General features: G+C 39.7%; 1 protein-coding gene across 4 annotated transcripts in view; it reads left to right on the top strand.

Annotated features, from left to right (window-relative positions):
* The first annotated feature begins 345 nt into the window (after window positions 1-345).
* The window catches only part of npnta (nephronectin a), a 50,788-nt gene continuing 25,122 nt past the window's right edge, over window positions 346-26,011 (top strand). Inside the window, exons 1-4 of one of the 4 annotated variants that reach the window (XM_034130441.1) lie at window positions 346-687; window positions 10,345-10,445; window positions 18,077-18,127; window positions 21,448-21,540. In XM_034130441.1, coding sequence (XP_033986332.1) covers window positions 617-687; window positions 10,345-10,445; window positions 18,077-18,127; window positions 21,448-21,540 — 316 coding nt within the window. In that variant the 5' untranslated portion in view covers window positions 346-616. The remainder of the gene's footprint in view (window positions 688-10,344; window positions 10,446-18,076; window positions 18,128-21,447; window positions 21,541-26,011) is intronic. The other 3 variants (XM_034130443.1, XM_034130442.1, XM_034130444.1) reach the window with 3 other exon arrangements.

The following is a 26,011-nucleotide window of genomic DNA, read 5'->3' as shown; positions in this document are numbered from 1 at the left end:
GTCTTCTTTACTGTGTGAGCAACAACATCTACCTGGGCGGGCGATGCACCTGCGTGCCTCAGCAGGCTGCGCAATTAATGAAAGCATGCGCGGCTCCGAGCTACTGCATCTGGAGCCTCTTCCTCTCCTCTGTGGCTGCAGGTCATGACTTTACATGTGAGGAGCATTGGGCTCGATCTTCGCTGTGTTTTGACCGCTGGCTATTTAAAAGACGGGGGACTGACTGCAGTGGGTGCTGTTGGTTGAAGTGCCCGCGAACTGAACTTGTGAGGAGAGAGAGAGGGAGCTGTGCGCTTTCCTCCCGACAGAGTGCTCCACACACACATATATATACACACACACACACACACACACACACACACACACACACACACACACACACACACACCGGGGTCACTCCACTTCCAGGCGGCGGACTGCTTTCCACTCCTCCTGCATATCGCACACATGAAGAGGGAAGAACGTCCGCAGTCATTTCCTACCTGTGCGCCTTCAGCGTGCGTCACGGAAACTCCGCCGTTTCTTCGTCTTAATTGTTTCCTCCGCGGCTTCCTAGACCCGGTGATTTTGGATTACGGAGGATAACAAGCAGCGTGGGCGCGGAGCAGCTGAAATCATGGATTTATGGATAAAGTTGGTGTTGTTGTGCAGCTGCTGCTTTGGAGCAAGTGCAGACTTTGATGGCAGGTAAGGGCACATGGTTCACATTGTTCTGCGGAAGCCGATTGTTTAGTGAGATAACATTGATTTTGATTAAGAGTTTACATCACAGTTCAATCCTTGTATAGGCTGTTTCTGCAAAAACTGCGCATTTGGCTAAAGATAGACCATGCCAGTGCTTGTACACACAATTATTTTAAGATCTCCAAACTGGGGAGCTTAATTTAGATGTGAGTTAAAACATGTTGCTCCTGGGAAATGATGTGCGTAAAAACTGAGATTGTATGAATGTTGTTTCGTGGCGAATCAATTTAACTTTTATTTTACAATAATCCAAGTGCATCCAAACCGGTTGTTTCTGCGCCCGGGATCAGATACTCTGTTATGAGTGAAGCAGTGTTTCCATGTGCCAAAATCCCACCGCGCGGCTCTTGTCTTGTGCAGACATCAGGCTGATTATTAAGTGATGTGACAGCACGTTGCCCGGCGCTTCATGTTCAAACACGAATCTGATGAAGTATGTGAAGGCAGAGGTGTGGAGACGCGCCAGACCCCGAAGAATGCACGTGTCCGAGATTTCCATCTGCCTATAGGTGCTCTTCATCTGAGTTAATTAACATGATGGATGCTTTTTTGTTTTTTTACATCCTGCATCATAAAACCAAGTTGTTATCTAGGTATAACCCCGGCTCATTCCCTTGGAAACAAGTATGTTATGGCATCTTTATAAATAGTTTGTGGGAAAGTAATTGCACCATTTGTGGTTTTTGGCAGGATGCTGATGAGACTATGTGTTAAGTTTGTGTTTACAGATAAAGTATGTGTAGAATCGAAACTGTGATCCATTGTGTTTCATGTTTACATGGATTTCTAGAGCTCAGAATAAAGTTGGACTGAGGACCATCTAAACAATGAGAAAGTTACACAAATAGTCCTACTGCCAAATGTCTAACAGTGATGCAGCCAAGTGTTGTACTTTATTATTTCCCTCATGTATCTCTGTCAGGAGGCTCAGCACCAAAGCAGTATCAGCTCTCATGCTTTACATTTCTTCAAATGAATGAAACCCTTTTGAAAATGATTGGAGGTAATTGTTATTTAAATCGTGTGCACACATTTCAAAAAGCTCTTTCAAGACTATCTGCTATTCCACCTGCTTGATGATAGATTTTGACATCTGGAGGTTTCTTCCCTTTTTTCTTCTTTCAGTTCACTTTTCTGCTGCCGTGTTCAAAAGCAGTTCAGAAGGAACGTTTTTGATTTCAAAGGTTTCAGCAAGAAGTGGGAGAGGGAATCAAGGAGAGGGCAGAAATATAACAGAGAACTAGAGTTGAGCATTTGAAAGCACACAATATGATTTGTTAATTAGGACTTATTTTCTTCCCTAACCTTGGATAATGTCTGTGTGAAAGGCTGAGATGAGCTGAGATGTGCAGGGCTTTGACTTTTATTTCACGCATTGCCTTTGTGTAATGATCATTTGCTTTAACCTAACAGCAGCATATTGTACATTATTAACATCCCTGCTGATGGAGTGGCTTGTCACCACGGTCATAATTTGCCAATTTCTATGGGGATAAACTTGCCCGGGCCTGAGCCTCCGCCTCGATATGAATTCATTGAGAAAATATCCCCAGAGACTGAGCAGAAGCGAAAAAAACATTTATTACCTGGTCTCTCCCTTATTGCCTTTTAGAGAGCGCTCCTAACAGGCTTATCCATCCAATCCTGAAGGGTCCTTCACGGCCATCATTGCCGAGATCATTTTGTTCTCTCATGGCTGCACATAATATGCTTACCTGCAAATCTGTTGCTAAAACATTGCGCTGTTATTGTTACCATCTTCATTCCAGCTACGGTTTCAAACAGCCAATAAATGTCATATTACAAAGAAGCTTAAATCAACTGCAACACATACAGTAAAGATATTCTTCTCTAGTGAAGTCGTTACGTTGTTAAGGCCTTTGCAGCCAAGCAGCACATACCAGACCTCCTCAGTAATAATCTGAAGCCGTGGACTTGTGCCAGGTTAATGTTGGCCTTGTACTATCAGCCCCACATTTGGGCTTTCAGGGGTTGAGAATGAGTGCGGAAATAGTGTCAAAGCACATTTTATGGGTTGTTTAACAGGCAGTAAGAAGAAGAACACAATACATTTATAGTGTTCTCTTTGTTCATCATCTATAGCGAATGTGAGTGGGGAATTAATGATGAATGTGCCGACATCTTTCTTATGAGCCATGGAGGAGATTTCAAGCGTAACCTTGCCATATGTTTTTCTGACAGTGAACAATACGTGACGTCAGACTCTGATGACTGATGCTTCAGTTTTGTCTTAAGGGATGTACCTCACAAAACAACTTTCTCAGGCCCCGATAGAAAACATCAATTCAACTTCTTTCCCCTCTGCTATGTTTTCAATTGAACTCATCAAATAGGACTGTTTGGGAATAAGTGGATATCAATTAAGACACCTAACGTTATATTAAAAAGAAGTGCAACATGAACAAGGAAACCTACTACCATTTGTACCCATGACAGTGTACTTTTAGTCATTTCATGTGAAGTACTTTGTTTAATTTCACTATACCAATTAACATTTACATATTGCTCAGTCCTTATTATTAAAAAAAACTTCAGGAGGGTTAAGTGGCTTGTTGCCTGCCTAGCTATCCCAGACATGTGTAAATTGTAATGCAATTTTACAGTCCTGAATACTGTGTTTACCTCTTTGCCAGCGTTGATTCTGAGGACATTTCTTTGTATGCTGAAATCGTTGGTGTTGAATCCGAGTCACTGTCCCTCTTTCTTCTCACAAAACCTTTTCAGGCTACATCCAGACAAAGCAAACGTTTTATTCAATTTACGAGAAAACATCCTGTAATTACTTGTATTGCAGCACTGAACATGCTTTTAGCCATTGGTTTGGAAAGAGTGCACTTAAAAATGTTGACAAGACCCTCCTCTTTATCTTTCAAAGGTTGAATGCACTTATCGTAAATCACTAAGAAAAAAGGTCTGCCAAAACAATCTAACATAATGTAGAAAAAAATAAAGAAAAAAGCTATATATTGCATTTCAGAATATCGTTGGAAGTTTCAACATTTCTCTCCGATGAGAAGGAGGTGGACATCTGTCAAAAAAGGTCTCTTTTAAAGTGCACACAGACTGATAAGTGCCACATAATTGAGTTCAAAACGCCTATTCCAACTTCACAGCTGTCTCCAAAGAAAAGCTGTTAATGCACGACAACTGTGTTTCATTGCATTACATCATAAAGGTCTTTTATATTACCGGCCACTCTGTGAACACCTTCCACTTTTTCTCCTTTGTACAGAAACACATTTTTGAACGGGTTATTTCTCCCTTTAAATCGTTACCTCAGATATTTGTCAACATCCCACATGGTGATGTGTGTTGACGCGATAGAATTGGCAGTCTGCTGCAGGTCTGGCAGCGCGAGCTTCATTAAGACGCCAGACACCTTCTGACTCCACAAACTCTGGCAGGTCCGAGCAGGTCTTTCACACCCGGGTGTTACAAATGCAGCAATCAACATCTGTGGGTGTTTGTGAGAGGAATCCATTCAACAGTCACGCTTTGCAATGCTTTGGCATGAATTCATGGATGGATTAGATGGATAGATTAAATGATACACCTTCATGGTCCTGATTATCACACTGCTGCTCCGAGCGATGGACTGACTGCTCTTCACTGCTCTGTATCCATTAGTAAAACAATGGACGAAGGATGGAAATGAGAATCACCCTCTCAGGTTCTCCTGGAAGAACCTTGTCAGACAGTGTGAGTTTGAGAAGAGGTGTCACACGGCATGTGTGAAGGGTAATAATTATCTGCTTCAGTTCCTTCAAGGCTTAGTGTAATTTGAGGATCATTATTCAGAGCTCTAAGATAATAAATACAGGTATTATGCTCAAGTCCATTTGATATGCCAGCTTTCGGCTCAGGAAAATATCACTGGCGACAAAATGTATCTGAAAGAACGCTTTTCTTATCTGTTCAATTCGATTTTTTTGTGATTCATCGCAATTTTGTTCTAAAATGTTCTGAGAAAATGTGTGTTTGACATTTGCTGCAGTGGTATGAATGGGTGAGCTGTTGCATTGTATTACATTCTCAGTTCAAGTTCAGAGCATGTTACAATGCCTCTGGCTGAACTCAGCATAGAGACAGCACTGGGATTCCATATTCACTTCAGTGTGTGTGTGTGTTAATATGGGAGTGTGTAGGAGAAAGCATTTGAGTGAAGTATTTGATTCAGTAATGTAGGACCTTTTTTGCATCTCTTGATATTCTTGTCTCCTTATCGCTCTTTCAGCTTCAAGCTAATCTCAGACACCTTTTTCACCCACAATCCACTGGGATATAAAATGTGCGATTAATTTGCGATTAACTATGGACATCATGCGATTAAATATTTTAATCGACTGACAGCCCTAATTCCAATATGATGATGGTTTTACATTTCATTGAGCTTGATCTCCTTTTAATATACAATCAAAAATATGAAGGCTGCCTGCCATGCATGGTTGTTTTCAAAATGTATCAACCTGTTTTTCACTTGTGTGATTTATGATTTTAGTTTTTCTAAATGTCAGAAGAGTCACAGTTTCCCAGAGCTTGTGTTGACATTCACAAATTACTTGATTTGTTAAAGCAACAGTCCAAACAATACATCTATTTAATGTAGTCTCATAGAGGACACATATTCACATTTGAGCCATAGAAAACACATTTTTGGCTCTTCACTCGAATACAATGAAATAAAAATAATGAGGACATTTCCATCACATAACTTTCAAGTAGCAAAGTCACACAAGGCGACTAGATTTGCTTTGATGTGAAGTCGAAGCTAATTGGCTGCATATCTCTGTATCAGCTCACTGAATACCATCTGGCAATCAACACTGTTTCAAAGAAACTTCTGGAGAGGAGGAAGAGAGAATCTGCTGATTTGTTTTCGACGTTGCAAAATGAAAACAAAATCAATCCTAGATTAAAAGATCAAGAAACAAGATTAGTGCTGTGGTAAGCACTTATTTAGTTAAGATCATTACGGTACAAAGATTGTGTAAAGAAGACAAAACCTGGACGCTTGACTGCTTTTCACATTTTGATGGAGCTCTGTAATTCAAAAATATATATTCAACACAACAGAGCCTTTTGTGAAACAGTGTTGATTGCCAGATGTTGTTTATTTACAAAGATATGCAGCCAATTAGCTTCAGCTTCATATAGCCTTTATACGATTTCTGCTATACTGGGAGTCATCTAGTGCAATCATAACTTGATATTATCATATAACTGCAAAGGAAATGAGGTAATAAAGAGCCAGGTGCAGCCATAGAGGCATAAACTCTTTCTACATTATGCCTCCATATTCTATAATGATAATTACCTTATGGAGACTGAGGAATACATTTAAAACGGCATGTGTACACGAACGTCAGAAGCAGGGGGTGGGCAGTGTTTTTGTTTTTTAAGTGCCACCATCCTTGAAATGATGTGAAGTTTGCCAGAGTCAGGGATAGTCCTGTTGTATGTTACACATTTACAGTATGGAGGGACAGCAGCTGCCGTGTGTGTGTGTGTGTGTGTGTGTGTGTGTGTGTGTGTGTGTGTGTGTGTGTGTGTGTGTGTGTGTGTGTGTGTGTGTGTGTGTGTGTGTGTGTGTTGTGTGTGTGTGTGTGTGTGTGTGTGTGTGTGGGTGTGGGTGGGTGGGTGGGTTGGCGTGTGTGTGGGTGGCTGCATGTCACTTGCAAAGATAGTGGCATCTTAATATGGCTGCTGTCCAGACCTTTCCCTCTCCTTTAGTTTCTTTTTCATTTCCTTTCCTCTCCTTAATCTCCCTTTTTGTTTCCTTTAATTCTCTTTAATATCCTTTTTTTGTTTTCCTTTGTCTCCCCTCGCTCCGTATTCTCTTCCGTACTTCTCCTCTCCCATACTATGTTGGAGTTGTTCCCTCCCTGTCTGCTTTCCAGGGTGCAGAAAAACATTTTCCCTGGATCTGCCACTCTCACTTAGTATCCATCAGGAGGTTTTTTCCAATGAGGTGATTGGCAGCAGGGGCAAGCATTAGCATTTCCTCATCTTGGCACAGAGACACTAACACGCAGGGATAGTGGCAAAGAATGTGCCATGAATACTGAACACCAACCTCACTATCACTAAATAAAGAATATCCTGGGCAAAGGAAGTAAATCAAGATAATTTATTTTGTTTTGGATCACATTGTTACTCATACTTTCCTGCATTGTCTGGTTAGGTCCTTTTAAATGTCCCCTATTATACTGTTTTTCATCAATATATTATAGGTCTCAGATATATACAAAACATGTCTCTGAAGTGTTTGTCTCCAAACACCAAACAGATCATTGCAGCATCCCATAATCCCCTCTGTTTCAGCCCTGTTTCAAAAGTGCTGATTCTCTGTCTGTTACTTTAGATGAAAATAAGGAGCCCCTCCCCACGCCCCTCTGAGAGATATTTGGTTAAAAAGAACACAATGGTGCTCTAGGAGGAGATTCAGGTGATAAGGTGGGGGGGTGTTACCTTGGTTGGTGATTGGCTAATGGTTACACAAGCCAAAAAATCGTTATGACATCATGAAGTGGCCAAAATCTGATCAGCTCATTTTCAGACAGGTTTTTATATAAATGGATCAGGACAAAAAGAGAGAGAATCTTTTTTCCTGAAACTTTCAGAATCTCTTTACACAAAGGGGACACATGTTGATGTAGAAAAGACGTGAAAAAGTGGATTTTGCATAATAGGTGACCTTTAAATATCCAACGTATTCAATGATCTACATGCCTCTGATGTATTCACTATTCTCTAGATTGTAGATACCATCTCCTCAGAGCCAGCCTCTAAAAACAGGCTGCTTTGAATTTCATCAGTTTCCTTAAATGGACTCATTCCTTTGCCCTATTCTCTCCATAAATATGTGGTGAGCCTTGCTACAGATGAAAAGGTAATCCACATGCACGGTCTGCCAAGAAGCTATTTCTTGCTCTGAGCAGAATAGGACATGGTGTAACAAAAACATCCGGCTGTAATTTGTCTAGGAGGAATTGCAGTGCTTTGGAAAATAACATATATTTCTACAAACACTTACACCTGCATGTTCTCCCTGTAGCAGGAATGATATTATCTTGTCATGAAATTGCCTGATAAAACACATATAGCGAAGTGACACATGCTCTAATCACATGTTACTATAATAGATGGAGATAGGAAACCGAGGCTGCTGGATCTTTTCAAGGGCATCAGGCGGCACATAGCTTGTATTCTGTTTCATAAGCCTTATGATGAACGCAACAGTAATGTGGTCTTCTCAGATGTAAGTGTCAGCGGTGCACTGATACTCGTTGAAGGCTGAATTCAAATCGGGTCTGGCATGCTTTCAACAAGGGTCTCCAGTTTGACATCGCACAAACCAACACAATCTGACGTGCTATCAGTTATATTTCCCATTCTGCAGAGGAAATCTGCTAAAGGGAAGCAGTGAGATGACAGCCAGCCAACAATTTAGTTTTATATTTTATTCAGTTTTCAAGCATATATGTCCTGGTCCAATCCTTTTATGTGTGACCATTTGTTTCTGTTCTTTCTTATATGATAGTAAACTGAATATCTGTTTCCTTTTGAATAAAAAGACATCTGAATAAGTCACCTTGGGATCTCGGAGAGTGTTATAGTCATTTTTCAATATTTTACTGATGTGTGACAGTATTTTTTATCTTTATTGCTATTGAAGACATCTTAAAGGAACATTGACACATATTAGATTGTGTCTGTTTTATTTTTATGTAACCCGAAATCACAAAAAAACTGAATTGCCTATTGACTATGCAGTCTGTTCAACATGTGACACCTTCTATCCCTAAACTCAAGATTCAGACACAAAAAGAAAAGAAACCATAATGGTCTGTTCTCGCAGGAAAATGAAATGAATCGGCTTCAAAGCCTTCCTCCAGGATTGAAAGACCCCTGCTTTTCATTGAGACATTTATAATTCTTACTTACAACTAAAGAACATTATATGTGACTTTTGGCTATTCATTGCTATTGAAGAGATATTATGTATTTAGACATTTTTTTGACACAGATTAGATTTAGTCTGTATGTAACTCACAATCATAAATGACACATTTTTCCCTCAAAGGGCGTTACCATCGGTAAATCATGTGACACATTTTTCCTTAGGAACAGGAAAAAGATGAAAAAGCGTAATAGAGTTTGTTCTCTCTACAGCAGGAACATTGAATAAATGATTTGAACTCTTTGAAGTCTCCTTCCAAACAACATTGAAAGAGCCCTGCTTTTAACCAAGACATCTTCATTCTTGCTTACAACAGAAGTACAGTACATTTGACCTAATTTTGCTGCTATTGAAGAGATACTAAATATGTTAAAACATTGACAAAGATGAGGTTTTATCATATAATGAAATGTAACCCAAACACACATTTGCCTCAGGGCTTTGTAATCTATAAAATGTGCGACACTTACTATCCTCAGACCCTTAAATCAGAAAAAAAGACTCTTATTAATACGAAAACTAAATGTTCTCTCTACAGCAGGAACATGAATCTGCTTTGAAACCTTCCAAACAACTCTGAAAGAGCCCTGCTTCAAGACATTTTAATTATTGCTCACATCAGAAGTACAGTACATTCGACATCATTGTAGTTTTTTTGCTGCCATCGAAGAGATATTAAATATTTTAAAACATTGACAAAGACTAGGTGTTATCATATAATGAAATGTGACCCAAACACACATTTGCTTAAAGGTGGGGTAGGTAATTCACTTCAGAAACACTTTTTGTTATATTCCATGGAATGCTCTTAACATCCCGATAGCAATGAATACATTAAATGCTTTGACAATAAATATATACAAGTATTTCATCTGTGGAAGCCGTAGTACTGTAAAAAGCACGACCAATCATCTGAGCCGGCCCGGCTAAAATAACTGGATGGCCTACCTGCCTGTCAGCTTTCCATCTGTGCACAAACTTATCTTGTGCCCTCATTGGTCATGTGCGCGTTCGTGTGTGTTGGAGGAGGGGCTCTGTAAGGAAGTCTTCGGTTACGTACTTTCAAATTCTAGCGCACTCGAGCTGGTTTCTCCATGCTTACCTACCCTACCTTTAAGGGCTTTATAATCAATTATGGCTTTAAAAATGTGTGACACTTATTATCGTCAGACTCTTAAATCAGAAAAAAAGACTCTTATTTATGCGAAAACGAAATGTTCTCTCTACAGCAGGAACATGAGTCTGCTTTGAGACCTTCCAAACAAAACAAAATGTTCTCTCTACAGCTGTTTGCAACATTCATCTGTTTGCATCTTAAATATATCAATATTCCAATTACTTGTAAATAGACTATTCTGCACTATTTCTATTATATTATATTTTATTTTATTTACTTGCACTATTTTATCTGTTTTATTGTGTTGCACTGTTGGAGGAGCCTGTGACCTAAGCATTTCATTGTCATAACTACACTGTAGCTATGTACACATGACAATTAAAGCCTTGAATCCTTGAACAGCAGGAACATGAATCTGCTTTGAAACCTTCCAAACAACACAACCTGCTTTTCATCAAGACATTTTAATTGGCTGTGAACTAATACTGTCATCCCCACACAGGTGGCCGCGGCAGATGGCCTCGTCCAGTGGCCTGTGTCGGTACGGGGCCAGAGTGGACTGCTGCTGGGGGTGGACGCGCCGCTCCTGGGGTCACTGCCAGCGTGAGTGCCATCACGCCTGCTTCTGCTGCTGCCAGGGGGAAACAGGGCTAACAAGGTTGCTAGGTTTCAAGCTGGGGTCAAAGATGCAATTAGACACAGGAGAGGCTGCGACATTGCCACAGTAACCATGAGGCTCGGGGGAAACACACAGACATGCACGTTGTCACAACACATCGCCTACTGCTAATGGATAGAGATGGCAAAAGTACACTCAAGTAGAAGTATAGAGACTCGTGTTTAAAAATACTCTGGTAAAAGTGCTGACTAAACTTCTTTACTCAAGTAAAAGTAAAGAAGTATGGGCTTTGAAATGCACTTAAGTAAAAAGTACCCATAACTAGCAGCTGTTTTAAAGAGTACCTGACCTCCCTTTATATTAATAGAACAATAATGTCATTGTTAGCTAATGAATGTTTCCATGCTGAACAACGGCAACATGACAACGTTTTCATTGGTCCCTCTTCTTTAGAGAAGACCAGGAAATGATGGATACACGGATCGTGTTCAAATCAATAGGCACGCAATGACTCTAAATAATAATGATCACGCCACCAAACACACATTCAAACTAAAGTAACCAGCCTGTTTGGAAAATGTAAGAAGTAGAAAGTACAGGTGTTAGGGTTCAAAATGTAAGAAGTAAAAGTAAAAAGTCGTCAGAAAAATAAGTAGTGGAGTAAAGTAATGATACCAAAAAAATGTACTTAAGTACAGTAACAAAGTATTTGTACTCCACTACTTCCCACCTCTGCTAATGGAGAATCTTTGGGTGAAGACTGATGGTAATGGCTCAACCCAGTCTCACGGCATTTCGTGTTATTAGTCACGAAATTAATTTAATCTATTGATTCGTGTTCACCAACACGATTTTCACATTTTTTTCGTGTCACACAGAACGATTTTAAATGCAATGTATTTCTATTGGTAGTATGTTTCGTGCCTGCAACACGTCTTTTTGTCCGGTCGGGTCTTGGAAGACCAGAAGCTGTGTGGTTCATAAAAACATGTTCTTACTCAATATCTTACCCTAAGCCTAACCCTATCCCTTTTATTTTAAATTGTATAATGTCTGAGTTTTTTTGCCGTCAGTGAGGAAAAGAAATGGGGCTCAGAGCCTCAGAATACTGAAATCTGTATTTTATGTCATCTTTTTTTCTTTATAATTTGTTATTATTTGGTGCAGGCACGAAACATACTACCAATATAAATACATTGCTTCTAAAATCGTTCTGTGTCAGAATACTTAAATCTGTATTTTTTTAAATGTCTTTTTCCTTCTAATTTGTTATTATTTACATTGCTTTTAAAATCGTTCAGTGTGACACGAAAAAAATGGCGAAATCATGTTGGTGAACACGAATCAATAGATTAATTTCGTGACTATAACACGAAATGCCGTGAGACTGTGTTGAATGGCTGGATGAACCAGGGAAAAAGGCTGACATTTATATTCGCTCTGCAGGTGGACATAATGAGGGACTGTAGCTGCAGGTGGATCAAGATGGGAGATTTATTACAGATTACTACTGTGCAAAAATCTTCCAAAACAAGCCACATGAACACATTCACCTCAACTCAATTTGTATTCAGCAAAACCACTTGAGAGAATTGAGAGGATTCAGAGGATGTGTCCTGTGTCACATGAACTGCATGAAATATTAACGCATCACATTTCCGACATGTTTACATTGTGTGAGGATCCTCCTGTAACCCAGGGAGGTGTGAATATACATACTAACATGGGCTTTAGATCCGGCCACTTGCCTTACAAATGTCAAATCCTCTGCATGGCTTGGTGCCTACGGTGTAGCTGCTGCTTTGCTGTGGAGCTTTAATCAAGAAGGGGTTAACACCATAGACTGTATATATAAAGGTTAACACTTAAAAAGACTTTTCCTACAGCAGGAACTCAGCAACAAGCAACTTGAAGGAATAGACCTTTAGGAAATAGGTATTGAATCGTTACTAAGAGTTGGAAGAGAAAATCAATACCACTGAGTCTTATATCTGTCAGTTAAATGAAGCAACAGCTAGCAGTCGATTAGCTTAGCATAAAGACAGTAAACAGGACATGGTTCACTCCAACGTAGATTCTTCAACTTACAGACAGAGCCAGACTAGCTGTTTTCCCATTTTTTAAGTATTTATGCTTAGCTGAGCTATTTGGCTGCTAGGTGTTTCTTGATATTTACAGATAGAGAGGTATTCATCTTCTCATCCCTTGGCAAGAAAGTTCATGTTTTTCTTGTAAAACTATTGCTTGTCATAGGTTTAACTTGTTCTGCCTTGTTGCCAAAAGTAAAACACTCTGACTCTTATCTGTCTGTTACATGAAGCTGCAGCTAGAAGTCGATTAGAGTGGCTTAAAGACAGTAAACAACTCTGTCCAAAGCAGGTGCTAGTTGGGAACATGTTTTCAACCTGACAGAACCAGGCTAGCTGTTGATACCCCCTTTTACAATACCCTATTTATGCTAAGCTAAGCTAATTTGCTATAAGGCGATTAAGTATTTCTTATGAAACTATTGCTTGTCACAGGTTCCGCTCGTCTCCTCATTCCCGAAACTAAAATGTAGCTCTAGTTTTCAGGAGTATATACTTATTCCAATTTCCAGCTACTGTCACGGGGTGAAGGCAGTGCTTTCATTTGTGATTAGTCAAGCAAGTGTCGTGTGTCAACAAACAGAGCAGTAACCTGAGCATTTAACTACTGAAATCACTTGTTGCACCAACACAGCGAAGTGGGTATTGTTGTTGCACTAGAGCAGGGGTGTCGAACTCAAATACACAGTGGGCCAAAATAAAAAAATCGGTACTCGTCCAGGGCCGGACTGGTTCAATGTTTATTGCAAAACTTATTGAAATTAACTTGTTGCACATATTGAACCTGGAACAAAGCTTAAATTATTGCCTATAAAAACAACATTAAACATTAAATAATCAGTTGCATTCATTTCTTATGGCTCTATCTGCAGCTTTTCCGGAGTCATTTCTTATGATTACATTTTTCCACAGGCCAACAACAGCTTCAAAAAAACTATTTCCCTCAAAGAACAAACCAAACGTGTCTTGTTGTCTCAAGAAAAAAAGAGCAAGAGGAAACATCCATGTAAACTCAGTGTGCTGCTCTGTGATGCTAGTTCAAGCCAGATACTTGGCATCTCATCTTGGGTGCAAGTTCATCAATGTTTGGGGTCAGGCTCTGAGCTGAGGAAACCCTCAGGATTGAGTGAAGGTGTGCGTGCAATATACCGGCGGGCCAGATCTAATAGTAATTAAAAATTATTTTGCGGGCCGAAATTAAATCCACCAAGGGCCTGATTTGGCCCCCGGGCCTTGAGTTTGACACATGTGCACTAGAGGCTCATTATCCTCCCATAGACCTGATTTATAAATCTCTCTACTTCATGATGTTTTCTTTCCTGTTTTGGAATATGTTCTGTCTATGGTGGCATACAATTTTCCACCTCAAATTCACAAATAACCCAAAAGAAATGTTGAATTAAATTGGGCTTCTTCTATTATTGCCTATCACACAGTGCATCAAAATGGCATCTATTCCCTTTATAATCAATGTTCAAAGTTGCTGTTGCCTTTTCAGCTAAGCATATCTAAAATGTTGAGATTTACAAAACAGTGGAAACATTAAGCCGAACTTCGCACCAAAGCCTAATGAGTTTTTTAAAAAAAATGGTTATTTAAAGGTTCATGTTGCAGGTTGTCAAGTTTCTGCTGTGGAAAAGACAAAAAACGTTCATAACTGCATGTCTGGTTCTTGGGGCTTACTTACTAGCTTGTTAAAATATTAACTTTGTGTTTTTCATTGCTGCAATAACCACATTATAATTATGTTCCCATTGTTTTAAGCTCATCATACCATCCTTAAGCTTTTGTTTATTTGTTGTATTTTAAATGTTTTCCGTGGGAAATATGTAACAAACTGCTTGTTGGGTCCAAAGGTTAGGTTCTTTATTTTCTTGGTTTAGCAGCTTCATGTTAAAGTGGCAGACTGCCATTTTTCACTTGGTGCTGGAATTCATTGCAAGATTTATTTTTTGTTCCAGAGTACAAACAGTATTACTTGGAGTTCACTCAGTATTTTGTATCTCCTTTTAGCTCAGCTAGATTAACCCAAAATATGCTTTTATCCATTTCTCGCCTCATCTCTTTTACGGACAAATAAGATAGTATAATTCTAGAGATCAGAAAAACAAATAAAAGTAATGGTTTATGGGACAGACTGAGACTTGTATTACATTATTACATTACATTACATTACATTACATTACATTACATGTCACTTGTTAGACGCTTTTATCCAAAGCGACTTACATACTCAAGACTGTGGGCAATCCCCACAGGAGCAATTTGGGGTGAACGACATGCTGACTGCAGTGGGGTTTGAACAACCCACTGCACCACACGCCTCCCTCCCATCGTATCTTGGATAGGTTGATTTCATGGTTGGGAAAACCTTGACACTTGAACTTTTCAATCTGTGCTGGAATGACTGAGGCGAAAGCAGCACTGTTTTATTCAAACAACTCAATTGTATCATTTGATAGGGTCTGTTTGAACATGGGGCCAGACTCAGCAGTAATCCTGGCACGAGTCGGCTCTCTCAATGCCCAAAACCTCGCTGTGCATCTGCACCGGGCTCTTTACAGCTTCCCATGCTCAGGAAATTAATTAATAGATGTGGGTTTTAGATGGGAAGAGAAAAAAAAAGGAGGACTTTATTATGGAAGAAGCTTAGATTTAGTGGGCAAGACATGATTCATGTGCTCATATTTTACCCAATGAAAACAGTAATGACTGTTCCAAAAGACAAAACATTCATTATTTGTCCTAAGGGCAATGATACATCATAGCTCACATATACTTTATAATACATCAAGCAGAGTAACATTTAGAAATTCATGTTTGCGGTGTGTGAACAAGTTTTCTTTGTTGTTCTGGAGTCCCACATGTTCCATTTTGAGCCCAAAAATATGATTTTGTTTCCGTTTATATGCACTGTATCAAGCTGTTAGAGCACTTTTACTTCACCACTTTTTATTTTCACCCAAACTAAATCTCTTCTGTGAGTTAAATCAATCCTTGAGTTCTTGCCTTAATTCTTTAAAATGCTGCTGCCCCGGTTGCACAGCTCAAATCCATTCACTCGAGACTACAATCAGTATTCCATCGAGTCAGTAAGGTGCTGATTTAAACCTTAGAGGTGGAAGGTTTGAGAATGAGAGGAAGTGTAATCATGAGTGTGTGCCAGTGAGGGAGAGGATGCAGTCAGTACAGATTTCAGGTCTCGGTACGTTTTTTGTGGCGATAGCAGGGATTAGATTGGAGGTAGGATTGTAGTTTTCTCAGCGATTGGTTTGTGAGACTTCTCGCAAAGAATAAGAAACTTAATGGATCAACGTTCGGTCGTCAGGGAGAGAGGAGAGAAAAGACTAAAAGTTGGAGAAAATGAAAATCCTGAGGTGTAAGGGAAATGGTTCAGAGGTAAGGAGTAGGAGACGACTGCTGCTGGAGTGCAGGCGTCAGGAGAGGGAGACAAGTGAGAAAGTCAGGCAGATGGGGAAAGAGAGAGAGGAGCTTTAGATTTATGGGAGAAGAAGCTCCACTTATAATTTTCTGACAGGCCATCCGGCAGGCAGAGCCACACTTGAAGATACTTATTGTAACCAGCTGCCAACATGGACATTTTACTGCCTGTGGGAGCATTTGGTCATTTGCCTTTCCAGTGTAATACAGCTAACAGTAATTATACTAAAAGTACTTTTCATCTCTCTTAATGAAGATGGAAACAGTTGAATCAACAAGTTGATCCCACTGTTTGCATTTAAATGGTGTACTCAGGGAGCAGCAGCAGGAGCGTTTAATACGTGTGATGTCAGGTGATATCAGACCTGTGAGGTTGGTGATTTGAAACTAATTTGATCGATATGAGATGGGCTTTTACTGTGAAAATTAAAAAAGGAATTGAACAAAGAACTCATGATTATACTTCCCTTTATTCATATAAATCAACATTTAATATGCAGGCAGTAATGCACCCATATATAGCAGAGGGGGATGGGCGTGAAATGGTAATTTATGTAATTACTATGACTATTATTATTATCTCAAATGTTACAGATAAACTAAAACAAATCCTTACTGCACACTGTGTTATGGAGACAGTATGCCGTGTCTGTTCAAAAGCCTGCAATTCATGTTTTTTTGTATTATATTTGACCTGAACTACAATCATTTTCTAACCTTAACCGAGTGATTTTGCTGCTAAACCTTAACTATACTTTACCTTAACGATAATGAAGCTACTATACCCATCATAGTTGCCTCGCATAACATTTCAATACTCAGATTGAGATATATCGGGGGGCTTGTTATAAACAGATTGGCAAAACATTGCACTGAATATAGTTTTAGAATCGTATAATATTAACATCCAGAGGTATTGTTGTTGTGTCACAAAATTCTGGGTAACTGAAAACTAAACATGGACTTTAAATCAACAAAAACTTTAAAGTTAACGCTCAAATCAGGTTTAAACATTAATAAGGCAGTAACCAGCAGACCTTAATGTCCTGAAGGGCTTGACTTAACTTCTTCCAAAAGACTTGATCAAAAAAACCCTGGCAGAAAGACTTACAGTTATATTCTCTGATTGTAAAAGAACTAGGTTGAATATCACCTCCATATTAAATAGATCACACATTACAATTTCCTCAGACCAGTCCTGGTGGATGTTACAAATCCACTGAGACCGGGATTTAGTTTGATTGAGTGCCGCCTTTGTTTCTACAAATTCTACGGCCAGGATTAAGGCAGGACTTTTGAATTGGTAATTTGAGCTAACAAGTGCGCGCTGAAAGCAGAAAAGTGATATCTCCATTTAAGTAATTCACTTTATGGTGATTTTCTGAGCAGTTTCCTTGCCTGCTCCACTTTCTTTCATGATCACTGGGCTGTAAAGCTATCGTCTAAAAGTGTGCCTTTTCATCTGCTTGGGGTACCAGAGTGAAAACAAAACGGCAAGGTTTGCACATAAAAATTAGAGTGCATTTATGCAGGTATAATTGGCACATGTTGCAAATTACTTGACACAATTCTGGCTTTAAAAGCACTTTGAAACCGAGCCTATTAAAAATCTGCCTCCTCACAGTCAGGTACCTGCAGCATTTAATTTCATATTAAAGGAACCAGGATCTCATTGAGTGATATGGATAGCGTTTTCGACTTTCAACGCACTGTTTCTAAAAAAGAGTGAATAATAATTTAAGTATTTCACAGTGTGCGAGAGAAAACGACTCTCTTCCATTTAGATGTGAGTGATAGGGAATATAGTTCACATTCTTCATAAATACTAGATAATCCCAGGAGATGGTGGTTTTATTCAGAAAGACATCTGAAAAACTAAATTGTAAATGCATTCAAAACGTGCCTACAGGCAACTGGGAATATGTGTGACTCCAAAACTCCAGACTGTGTGTGTGTTTTCTTTTTTTTGCAGGAATGTTTGCTTGTCGAAATGACCACGCTCTGACCTCTAACATCATGTTTATTTTTTCGCTCTCTTGACTAAACATTGCCCGCATCCTTTGTTTGTTTGGCTATTTGTTTTGCAGCTCTCCTCGCCTTAACTCACAGAGTAGCCGGGATAAGGTGCCAGCCCCAAGGTTAGCTCCACATGTTTCTTGAAATAATCTTGCTCGACATTTTTGCTGGGGGCACATCCTCTGAATCCTGGGCTCGCTCACTTATTTATAGAGCTGAGCCCACCCCTCCACTAACACCTCACACCCCCTTTGGTAGCGGCCATCTTGCTTCCTCCAGGCATCAGATCTATGCAAACAGCCTCCGCTCTGCAGACCTGATTCCACCTGAAGCCGTATCTTAACATGAGTTATACTGGAATGATTCAATGATTCATTAAGATTCAATGATTCATTAAGATTCAGCGCCCCTTAGAATACTAATGAAACCCTCAAAGGTGAAATCCATAATGTTTTTTTATTTTATATATTAGTAATATCTGTAGGGACGGTAGAAACTGAGCATATTAATGTGGTGAGTTTTCTGCATACCTAAATATATAGAAATCAGTGAGGTGGAGAATGCCAATGCTATCATAATTCATCACTTAGGTAAATGAAATATTCCCCGTGACATTACGAGGTCAATCAATGACATTTCCACCGCATAGAAACGCACCCCGGACAGATTACATGTCATCCATATAGCATGTATGCTGACATTAATCCTCAAATGATTTATTTATGGACGGGTAATCAGCTGAATATTTTAAAAGAAATAAATGATATGTCGTTTATCAAGCAAAAATGCAAAATATTATCTTAAAATGTTAGAATATACGGCTTTTCTCTGTTTAATATAATTGTAAAAATGGGTTTGGGTCTTAATCTGACAAATAAGTAGTTTTAAGATGTTACCTTGGTCTTTGAGAACTTTTTAAACAATTCAATGATGGATAAAAAAACAAAAAACAGACACAAAATCAACGGCTGATGAAATAATGATTACGAACAGTCTTAGATAATTACTCAGTTGATTGCAAAAGGGTGCAACTTGCGTTTGATGAAGTAATCGTTTTTTCATCTCACTTTGATTAAGTCATTAATTTCACCAGTTTAAACATTCTTACGCATTATTGGTCTCAATTAAAAATGAATACTCTCCCCTTGTGTTCACCATCAGGCGCCCATTAGCAGTCGATAAATCAAAAGACTCTGCGTCTGTAGCCGGCAGCAGTGTGCTGTCCCGAGGAACGGCTGATGTAAACGGGAGTGAAAGTATGTCATCACCCGGCGTGTTTTGATACTGTTCATAGATGGAGGGTATGCTATGTTTGGCCTTCCAGCTGGTGCCACCATTTTTAGCCCCCCGTATCCTCTGCTGTGGTTAATGAACACGGGCCGTTCCCCTGATCTTTCTGCCAGGCCCGAGGCTTAAAAATACCCTCCGAGGCAAATCCTGCTGATGCTAGATCCTGCAAATCAAATCCTCCCCCATGTAGGAGAAAGACAAAAAAGCACTCAAATTCTCTCCAACAACACCACAACCATATTTCATTTTATCTGCTGACCAGCAACAAGTCTAATAAACTCCTACGCGTAGAAAAGTTCCACTCTTTTCTTTTTCCTCCAACAAATTAGGCGACTTTTTTATTTGTAGTTGTGGACTTTGGCTGCTTGGTGTGCTAGCAAACTCACATCATATCATATCACAGGCTCTACCAAGTGTGCTAACAATACTATCTTTCTATTTGATTACACAGGCAAATAAAGTGCAATGAGCCTGGAGATGTTATCGACTCGGATTCATCACATACCTTTGTGCCTTTGAATTCACTTTGAACAATGTTACAGACAGAAACCTGAGCTGCCACCCTGCAAGCTGCATGGGTATGAATGGATATTTCTGAGATTGTAACTCAACTCTGAAAGTGTGCATTTCATTTAAAGAGTGCATTATTAAGCCCATTCTTCATCAGTTCTATAGGGTCTCCCTCAGTATGTGTTAAAACAGCTTTAACTTTATTTCCAGATTTTATTAAAATCATGAATAAAAGAAGGCACTTCAAACGTGAATATCTTAACCAAAGTTGCACATTGCAATGCAAACATATCACGCCATTAAATAGCATTAAATTATGCAGAACTGCTGAGTTGATATATGCATATTGTATAATATGTAAATGTTGGTGTGACTAATAGACGCAGTGTCAGCTGAAAAGTTGAACTTAACTTAAAGGGCAGAGGACAGCCTTTAAGAAACTTTTTAAAACTTTATAAACAAGATAGATATTTTGGATAATCTTTCAACTTCTCTGGTATTTGAAACATTAAAAACACACCTTTGCCTTTTTTTTAAAATGCCGTTCTGTTTTCTTTCTGAAAGTCTGCTTATCTGCTCATGTATAATGTTTCCACCCAATTTAACAAACATCTGTGAGGTAGTTTTTGAGCTTTCCCCATAATAGTTGAATGGTGACAAACCTAGTAAACCAAAAGCTAAATCCTGTCAGTTGAGGTTATGTAAAAATAAGGATGTTTTTGGAGTAATATGTATAGCATTACAGACACAACAACAGATTAAATACCAGTGTTCTCACAATATAACTACACTATCACACCTTTCCAGAGACACAACAAACTGGCTGGTGTGATAAGCACTCTCACCCAAAACCTCTTCACACACGTTCGTAAGCATATGTACTACCTCTTCCAGCACAGTGGTAATTAAGTCCTCTGATTGCGCTGTATTATGACAGAATTAATGAAGCTTTTAATGAAAATTAGTAACACTTGGCTGAGGCCCCGTGTATCAGACATGCTTAGCAGCAAGCTGCAGTAAGCACAGTCAGATAAGCTCACAGCGCACTGAGACAGAACAGGAAGATGCGCAGCAGCTACCACAACTCAAAATATCTCCATCCACGCACTGTGTACCATCTGCAAGAAACTCGAAGCGCTCATTATAAGTTACAGTTTTGGTGCTCTAATTGTTCCAGCTTCAGTCTAAGCGTGGATTTTAATGGCCTAGGTTACCCTCGTTGACTGGGTGCCAATAGAAATATCAATGTGCTGTATTTAAAAACATGGAAAATCAAAACTTTGCTCAGTATAAAAGGTCAAACTCCCTATTTATTTCACACAGTGTGAAGTTATTTAGTATCAGTAAGGACGATGAAACTTTTCCAGCTCTGTACAATGTGTAAATGATGTGATTAGCTCTGAATGGCTGCTCTATTACCATTAGTCAATGATAATAAGGCTGTCAAGCAAGGAGAAAGAAGCATTTTCTTCATGAATGAGGCTTCATGCTGTCTTAATGCTGTATCACGGAGTTAAAAGGCAATTTACAGACAAGTCAAGGAGCAGTAGGATTAAGTGCTTTGTCAACCTGATCTGAAACAAGTAGTGTGCCAAGGCGCTGCACTGATCTGTCTGTCCCTCTTTGAATCCTCCCTGAACAGCTGTGTGCCAGCCCGGCTGTAAGCATGGAGACTGCGTGGGACCCAATAAGTGCAAGTGCCATCCAGGCTTCACCGGAAAGACCTGCAATCAAGGTGAGTCTGGAACCTGTACACAGTATGAAAACACAGCTGTGATTTTTTATGTGTCAAAGGGCACTGAGGTTGAAACGTACACCACAGAGAAAGTCAGTAAAACATGGTCCTTACAACTCGATGCTGACATCCACATTTATCACATGAAAACAAAAGGCGCCCTGAGTAATTGCAGGTTAATCATTGTGTATTGTGGCCGGATTCCTCCTAGAGATGCCACTTTATCACGGAGCGGAAGCTGTTTCTGCCACCAGAAAAAGAAAAGCTGATTCAGCTCAAATGGAAATAAGTAGAGGCCATGTTGAATGATCCCCTGGGAGCATCCTCTCTGTGAAGATAACATCTCAATTACTGACCTGAGATAACTCCACTCTGCTGAGTGAGCCCAATGCTGCTGAAAGTGTGTGTGGGACTTTTTTTTCATCACTGACAGATCAGACATGTTGAAAAGCGTTAAAGCATCCCAGTTAGTAAGTAAATTGACGTGGATCTAAGCAACTTGAAAGCACTTGTGGAATTCACGCCCTGAGACAGGAATAGGTATAGTGTGCAATTAAAAACAAGGGTTGAGGTGGTGTTAAGGAGGTGGAGGTGTCGAAATCCTCTCTGGTATGTTTCCAATGACTCATCCTGCGTTTGGAGGCTATAGGTGGCTCCTGTCTGCCCGGCCAGACGGCTGCACTTTGTCTTAATCTGCAACAAAGGGGAGAGGAAAAAGGATCAGCGTCCCGTATCCAACTACAATAGACTCTGCTGCCAAACATTCAGACAGATTTATCTGACAAATGTAATTCCAAGCCCTTTCAAGATGAAACTGTACTTTCAAGTGTCCATCGAAGCCCCATTTGTCCAATAAGCTCTGGACGTATCACTGAACTATCCGTTTTACTCAGCGTTGAGTGGCACACTTGCCCTTTCAGACTATTTAGGTGGAGATAACCTTGGATTCAGTTTGGAGCTGGCACACGCTATGGAGACCAATTTAATTATTCTCAAACTATAGATTAGATCTTCTCATCTAAATGCAGCCCTCCATGAAACATTGATTTGAGGTTTACTATTGACCAGTGTTTCGCAGCAGTCTCATATCCGGAGCAATGCATTCATCTTCAGCGCCAACTGGAGGAGAGAAATGAGTTGCCCAGGGCTGTTTTCATTCAGCGATTATGTGGAATAAACTGATCCTTTATAATTAACTTAAAGGTCGCCTCCACCCAAAAATATGTTTTTCTTAAGTTTATGTCCCCCAAAAAGTCTGACCGCGACTACACTGACTTGTTGAGTCTGTCACTAGAGATGTTTTGCATTCTGTGGATTTAAGTAAGATTAAGTTCGGAACAAACAGTCAATCGCTGTCTAATCCGTAAATGGTGACACATGTCAACAGCGGTAACACCGGTGAAGCAACCTGAAACCTCCTTTACAGATTCACAGAGAGCAAGAGAGTGCATCAGCACGGTGAACGTTTTGATGACAAAAATGGCAGTGTGCAGTTTTTTGGATGTAAAATGGACTTGAGGCTTCCTTCCATTACCTACCAAAAACTCTAACTAGAATTAATTGTATATTTTACATCCAGTAATGCTGTTTTGACCTTAACCTCAAGCTTACGCTAGCAGCGGTTTTAGACGAGGACGGATCCATGATTTCTTATGAGCAAGATAAACGTGTTTCTTTCATTGTCGGAAACAGAATTTAAAGAAAATAATATCATAGCATGGTGCTTTATATACTTCAAAACATGCCTGAAGGCTGACTTTGATGTATGTTTTATTCAGTTAATGCCTTTCGAGCCTACTGTTTTTAAATGATTGTACTGCTGAAAGTTCACTGGCATTATGCATGTTTTCAGCATAATGATAACATGCATTAGAAGACTTCCCAGCATGCACTGCTATACAACGTTTAATCTTAAATATCTCTGTTTTATTATCTTTGGAAAAAGTAGTAGCAGCTGTAGTTTTGGATTTCACTTGTTTATGAATCAACTGTGGTCATTTATCTTTTCTTTTCTTTTCCATATTATAAAGTCAATTAAAGTTTGTTTCGTTAGCTCTGCCAACGATCTCCGGCAAACCGCCCACAGTTATGGAGATTAAAACCCACGGCTTGGGATTTGTCCAGGAAATGTGATCTATGGCATCAACTACCATTGTGTTCATTTGCCAATAGTTCATAACTTAACTTAACATCTATTTAATGGAAACCTTGAGCACACTGAAGAATAACGACAGAAAAATGAAAGTGTGTACTTGTAATATAAGTTGGTTATTCTTATAATAATGAAAACATTTTGAAATACGAAGTAGGATGTTTGGACAGTTTAGTTCCCTACTTTTGATGAAGTATCCAAACTTACTTCAGCAAGCTCACCGGTATTTATGGCATGATGATATCCCCAAAGATCCATCCATTTTTAAGCTAAGAGGGTTAGGGTTAGGGTTAGTAGGGTTAGACTAATGGCGCGTTTCCACTACAGCGCGGAGCACGGTTTAAGAGGGCTGTGACGTCAGCGGCCCGTTTTTGGTTGCGTTTCCACTTGGCCTAGTACCGGCCGGTGGGTCCTAATTCACAGTTTTTCTGGCCTCATAAAATCGTGGGTCGAGGGCCAGAGACAACGAGGCTGAGTCGGGCTGAGTATGCTAAACTAGAGAGAGAATCGCTGGCAAGGGGGCTACAACTACAACAAGATGGACATATTTGACCGTGATTTAATTGTAATACACGTTTCAAAATGATGCCGAAGTAACAACATACTGATACCGGTTAGTAAAAACCATGAATTAATGCTTTGACAAGTCTGCAGACAGACGGCAGGCGAAAAACCTTTTAAAATGCGTGTTTTCTAAATGGAGATTGGCTAAGCTAACGCAGTATATGCTCCGACCGTCCACACTCACAACAACGGCCTATACAGACATAAATAAAGCAGCGACTGTATTCACCATGACACAGGCAGTCTGTGGTTTGTACTTGTTTAACTTTTGTCTAGTTTCTGAACAGATATGAGGAGCTGTGAGCTCTGAGTGCTAACAGCTAACGGCTGTGTTGTTTTTCTGGGGTTCTCATTGAAGATGACGTCACGGCTCCGCCTACACTGCGTTACTATAGATACTACCCCAGTTCCTAAACTGTAATGGAAATGCGCCATAAAGTGAGCCAGTCCTAACGAGGCCTAGCCATACCGAGCGAGGCCGAGCGAGGCCGTGTAGTGGAAATGCGCCATTAGTAAACCTGCATTGGCAGATAGTTGTTTTGCATGCATGGCCAAACATTCCCTGACTTTTTGGGGGGGGGGGGGGTTCGGACAGATGTGTGACCCTGGAGGCGATCTGATTAACTAAAGTGTTTATCACCTTAGGAACACCAGGAGCATAAACAAACCTCAGAGGAAACATGAGTGTTTACAGCAAACACAAAGCATGGCAGCTACTGTATTGATTTCATCACTCTCAGATTCAAAGCCGTATTTTCCTCTGTCAAAGTTTTATGACCCTGTACTGTTATGAGATATTTATACTTCAAGGACTACATGTCTGTTTTACTGCCAGCTCTCTTCACCTGCCAGATCATTTCACCAAAGTGTTTATATCACTTTAATAGCTTTTCCGATACAGAGAATCTTAACACCTGCAGGTGACATCATTTGAATCAGATTGTGCTCATCATTAAATTAACAAGTGCTCATCTGTCAAAAATAATAATCAACACTTCGAGAATCTATCATTTTTTTAGAAAGTGCTTCATCTGTGTTGATGAGAATTGGATCTGTCATGCCGCATGGTGAGGATAGATGAACACGCTGTCTCTACACAAATAAACTCATTATAGGGATAATCTGTTTGGCAGCATACTCCCCTTTCTGAACCAATCATTTTAATAAGATAATTATTGCATACAGGTGGATTTAATTAGGTGTAGTTGACCTGCTGTTAAGAGGCTTTAAAAAGACTTTCCTGGAGGAATTACTTCAGAAGCAATATATCTGCGGCGCCTCCGGATGCTGCTTTATTCTTATCCCTCTTTTTCTGTCAGGCAACTATATAATTAATACCACAAGTATAATAGTCTTGAGCCATGGTTAAAGTTAGTGAGCAATTTGTTCCTGTGGCTGTTTTTGGAACACTATTGCAATGCCAGTTTTAAAAAGGGACGATTGCTTCGCCTGTGGTATTCTGCTATTGCAGCTTCTCAAGAATCGCTCATCCAAACAACTTCCCACTCAACATGCTGAGTGAGCTCAATTAAGTCAAAGCTTCATTCAATGTCTATGGATAAGCCCCAGATATATTCTTGATGGTATGAGCGGTTGCCAATACATTTACTAATATATGTCTCTCTTGGATCTCTGTGCAAGCTGTACCTGGCATGCCAATAGGATGTGAAGTATGCAAGAAAATCAAAGGACAGACAGACATACATTACATACATACAGACAGAAACTCTCTATTTCAGACAGATTATGTCATAT

Source organism: Trematomus bernacchii, unplaced genomic scaffold (genome assembly GCF_902827165.1).
Source record: "Trematomus bernacchii unplaced genomic scaffold, fTreBer1.1, whole genome shotgun sequence".
Taxonomy (NCBI): domain Eukaryota; kingdom Metazoa; phylum Chordata; class Actinopteri; order Perciformes; family Nototheniidae; genus Trematomus; species Trematomus bernacchii.
This window is presented reverse-complemented; position numbering and strand designations above follow the sequence as displayed.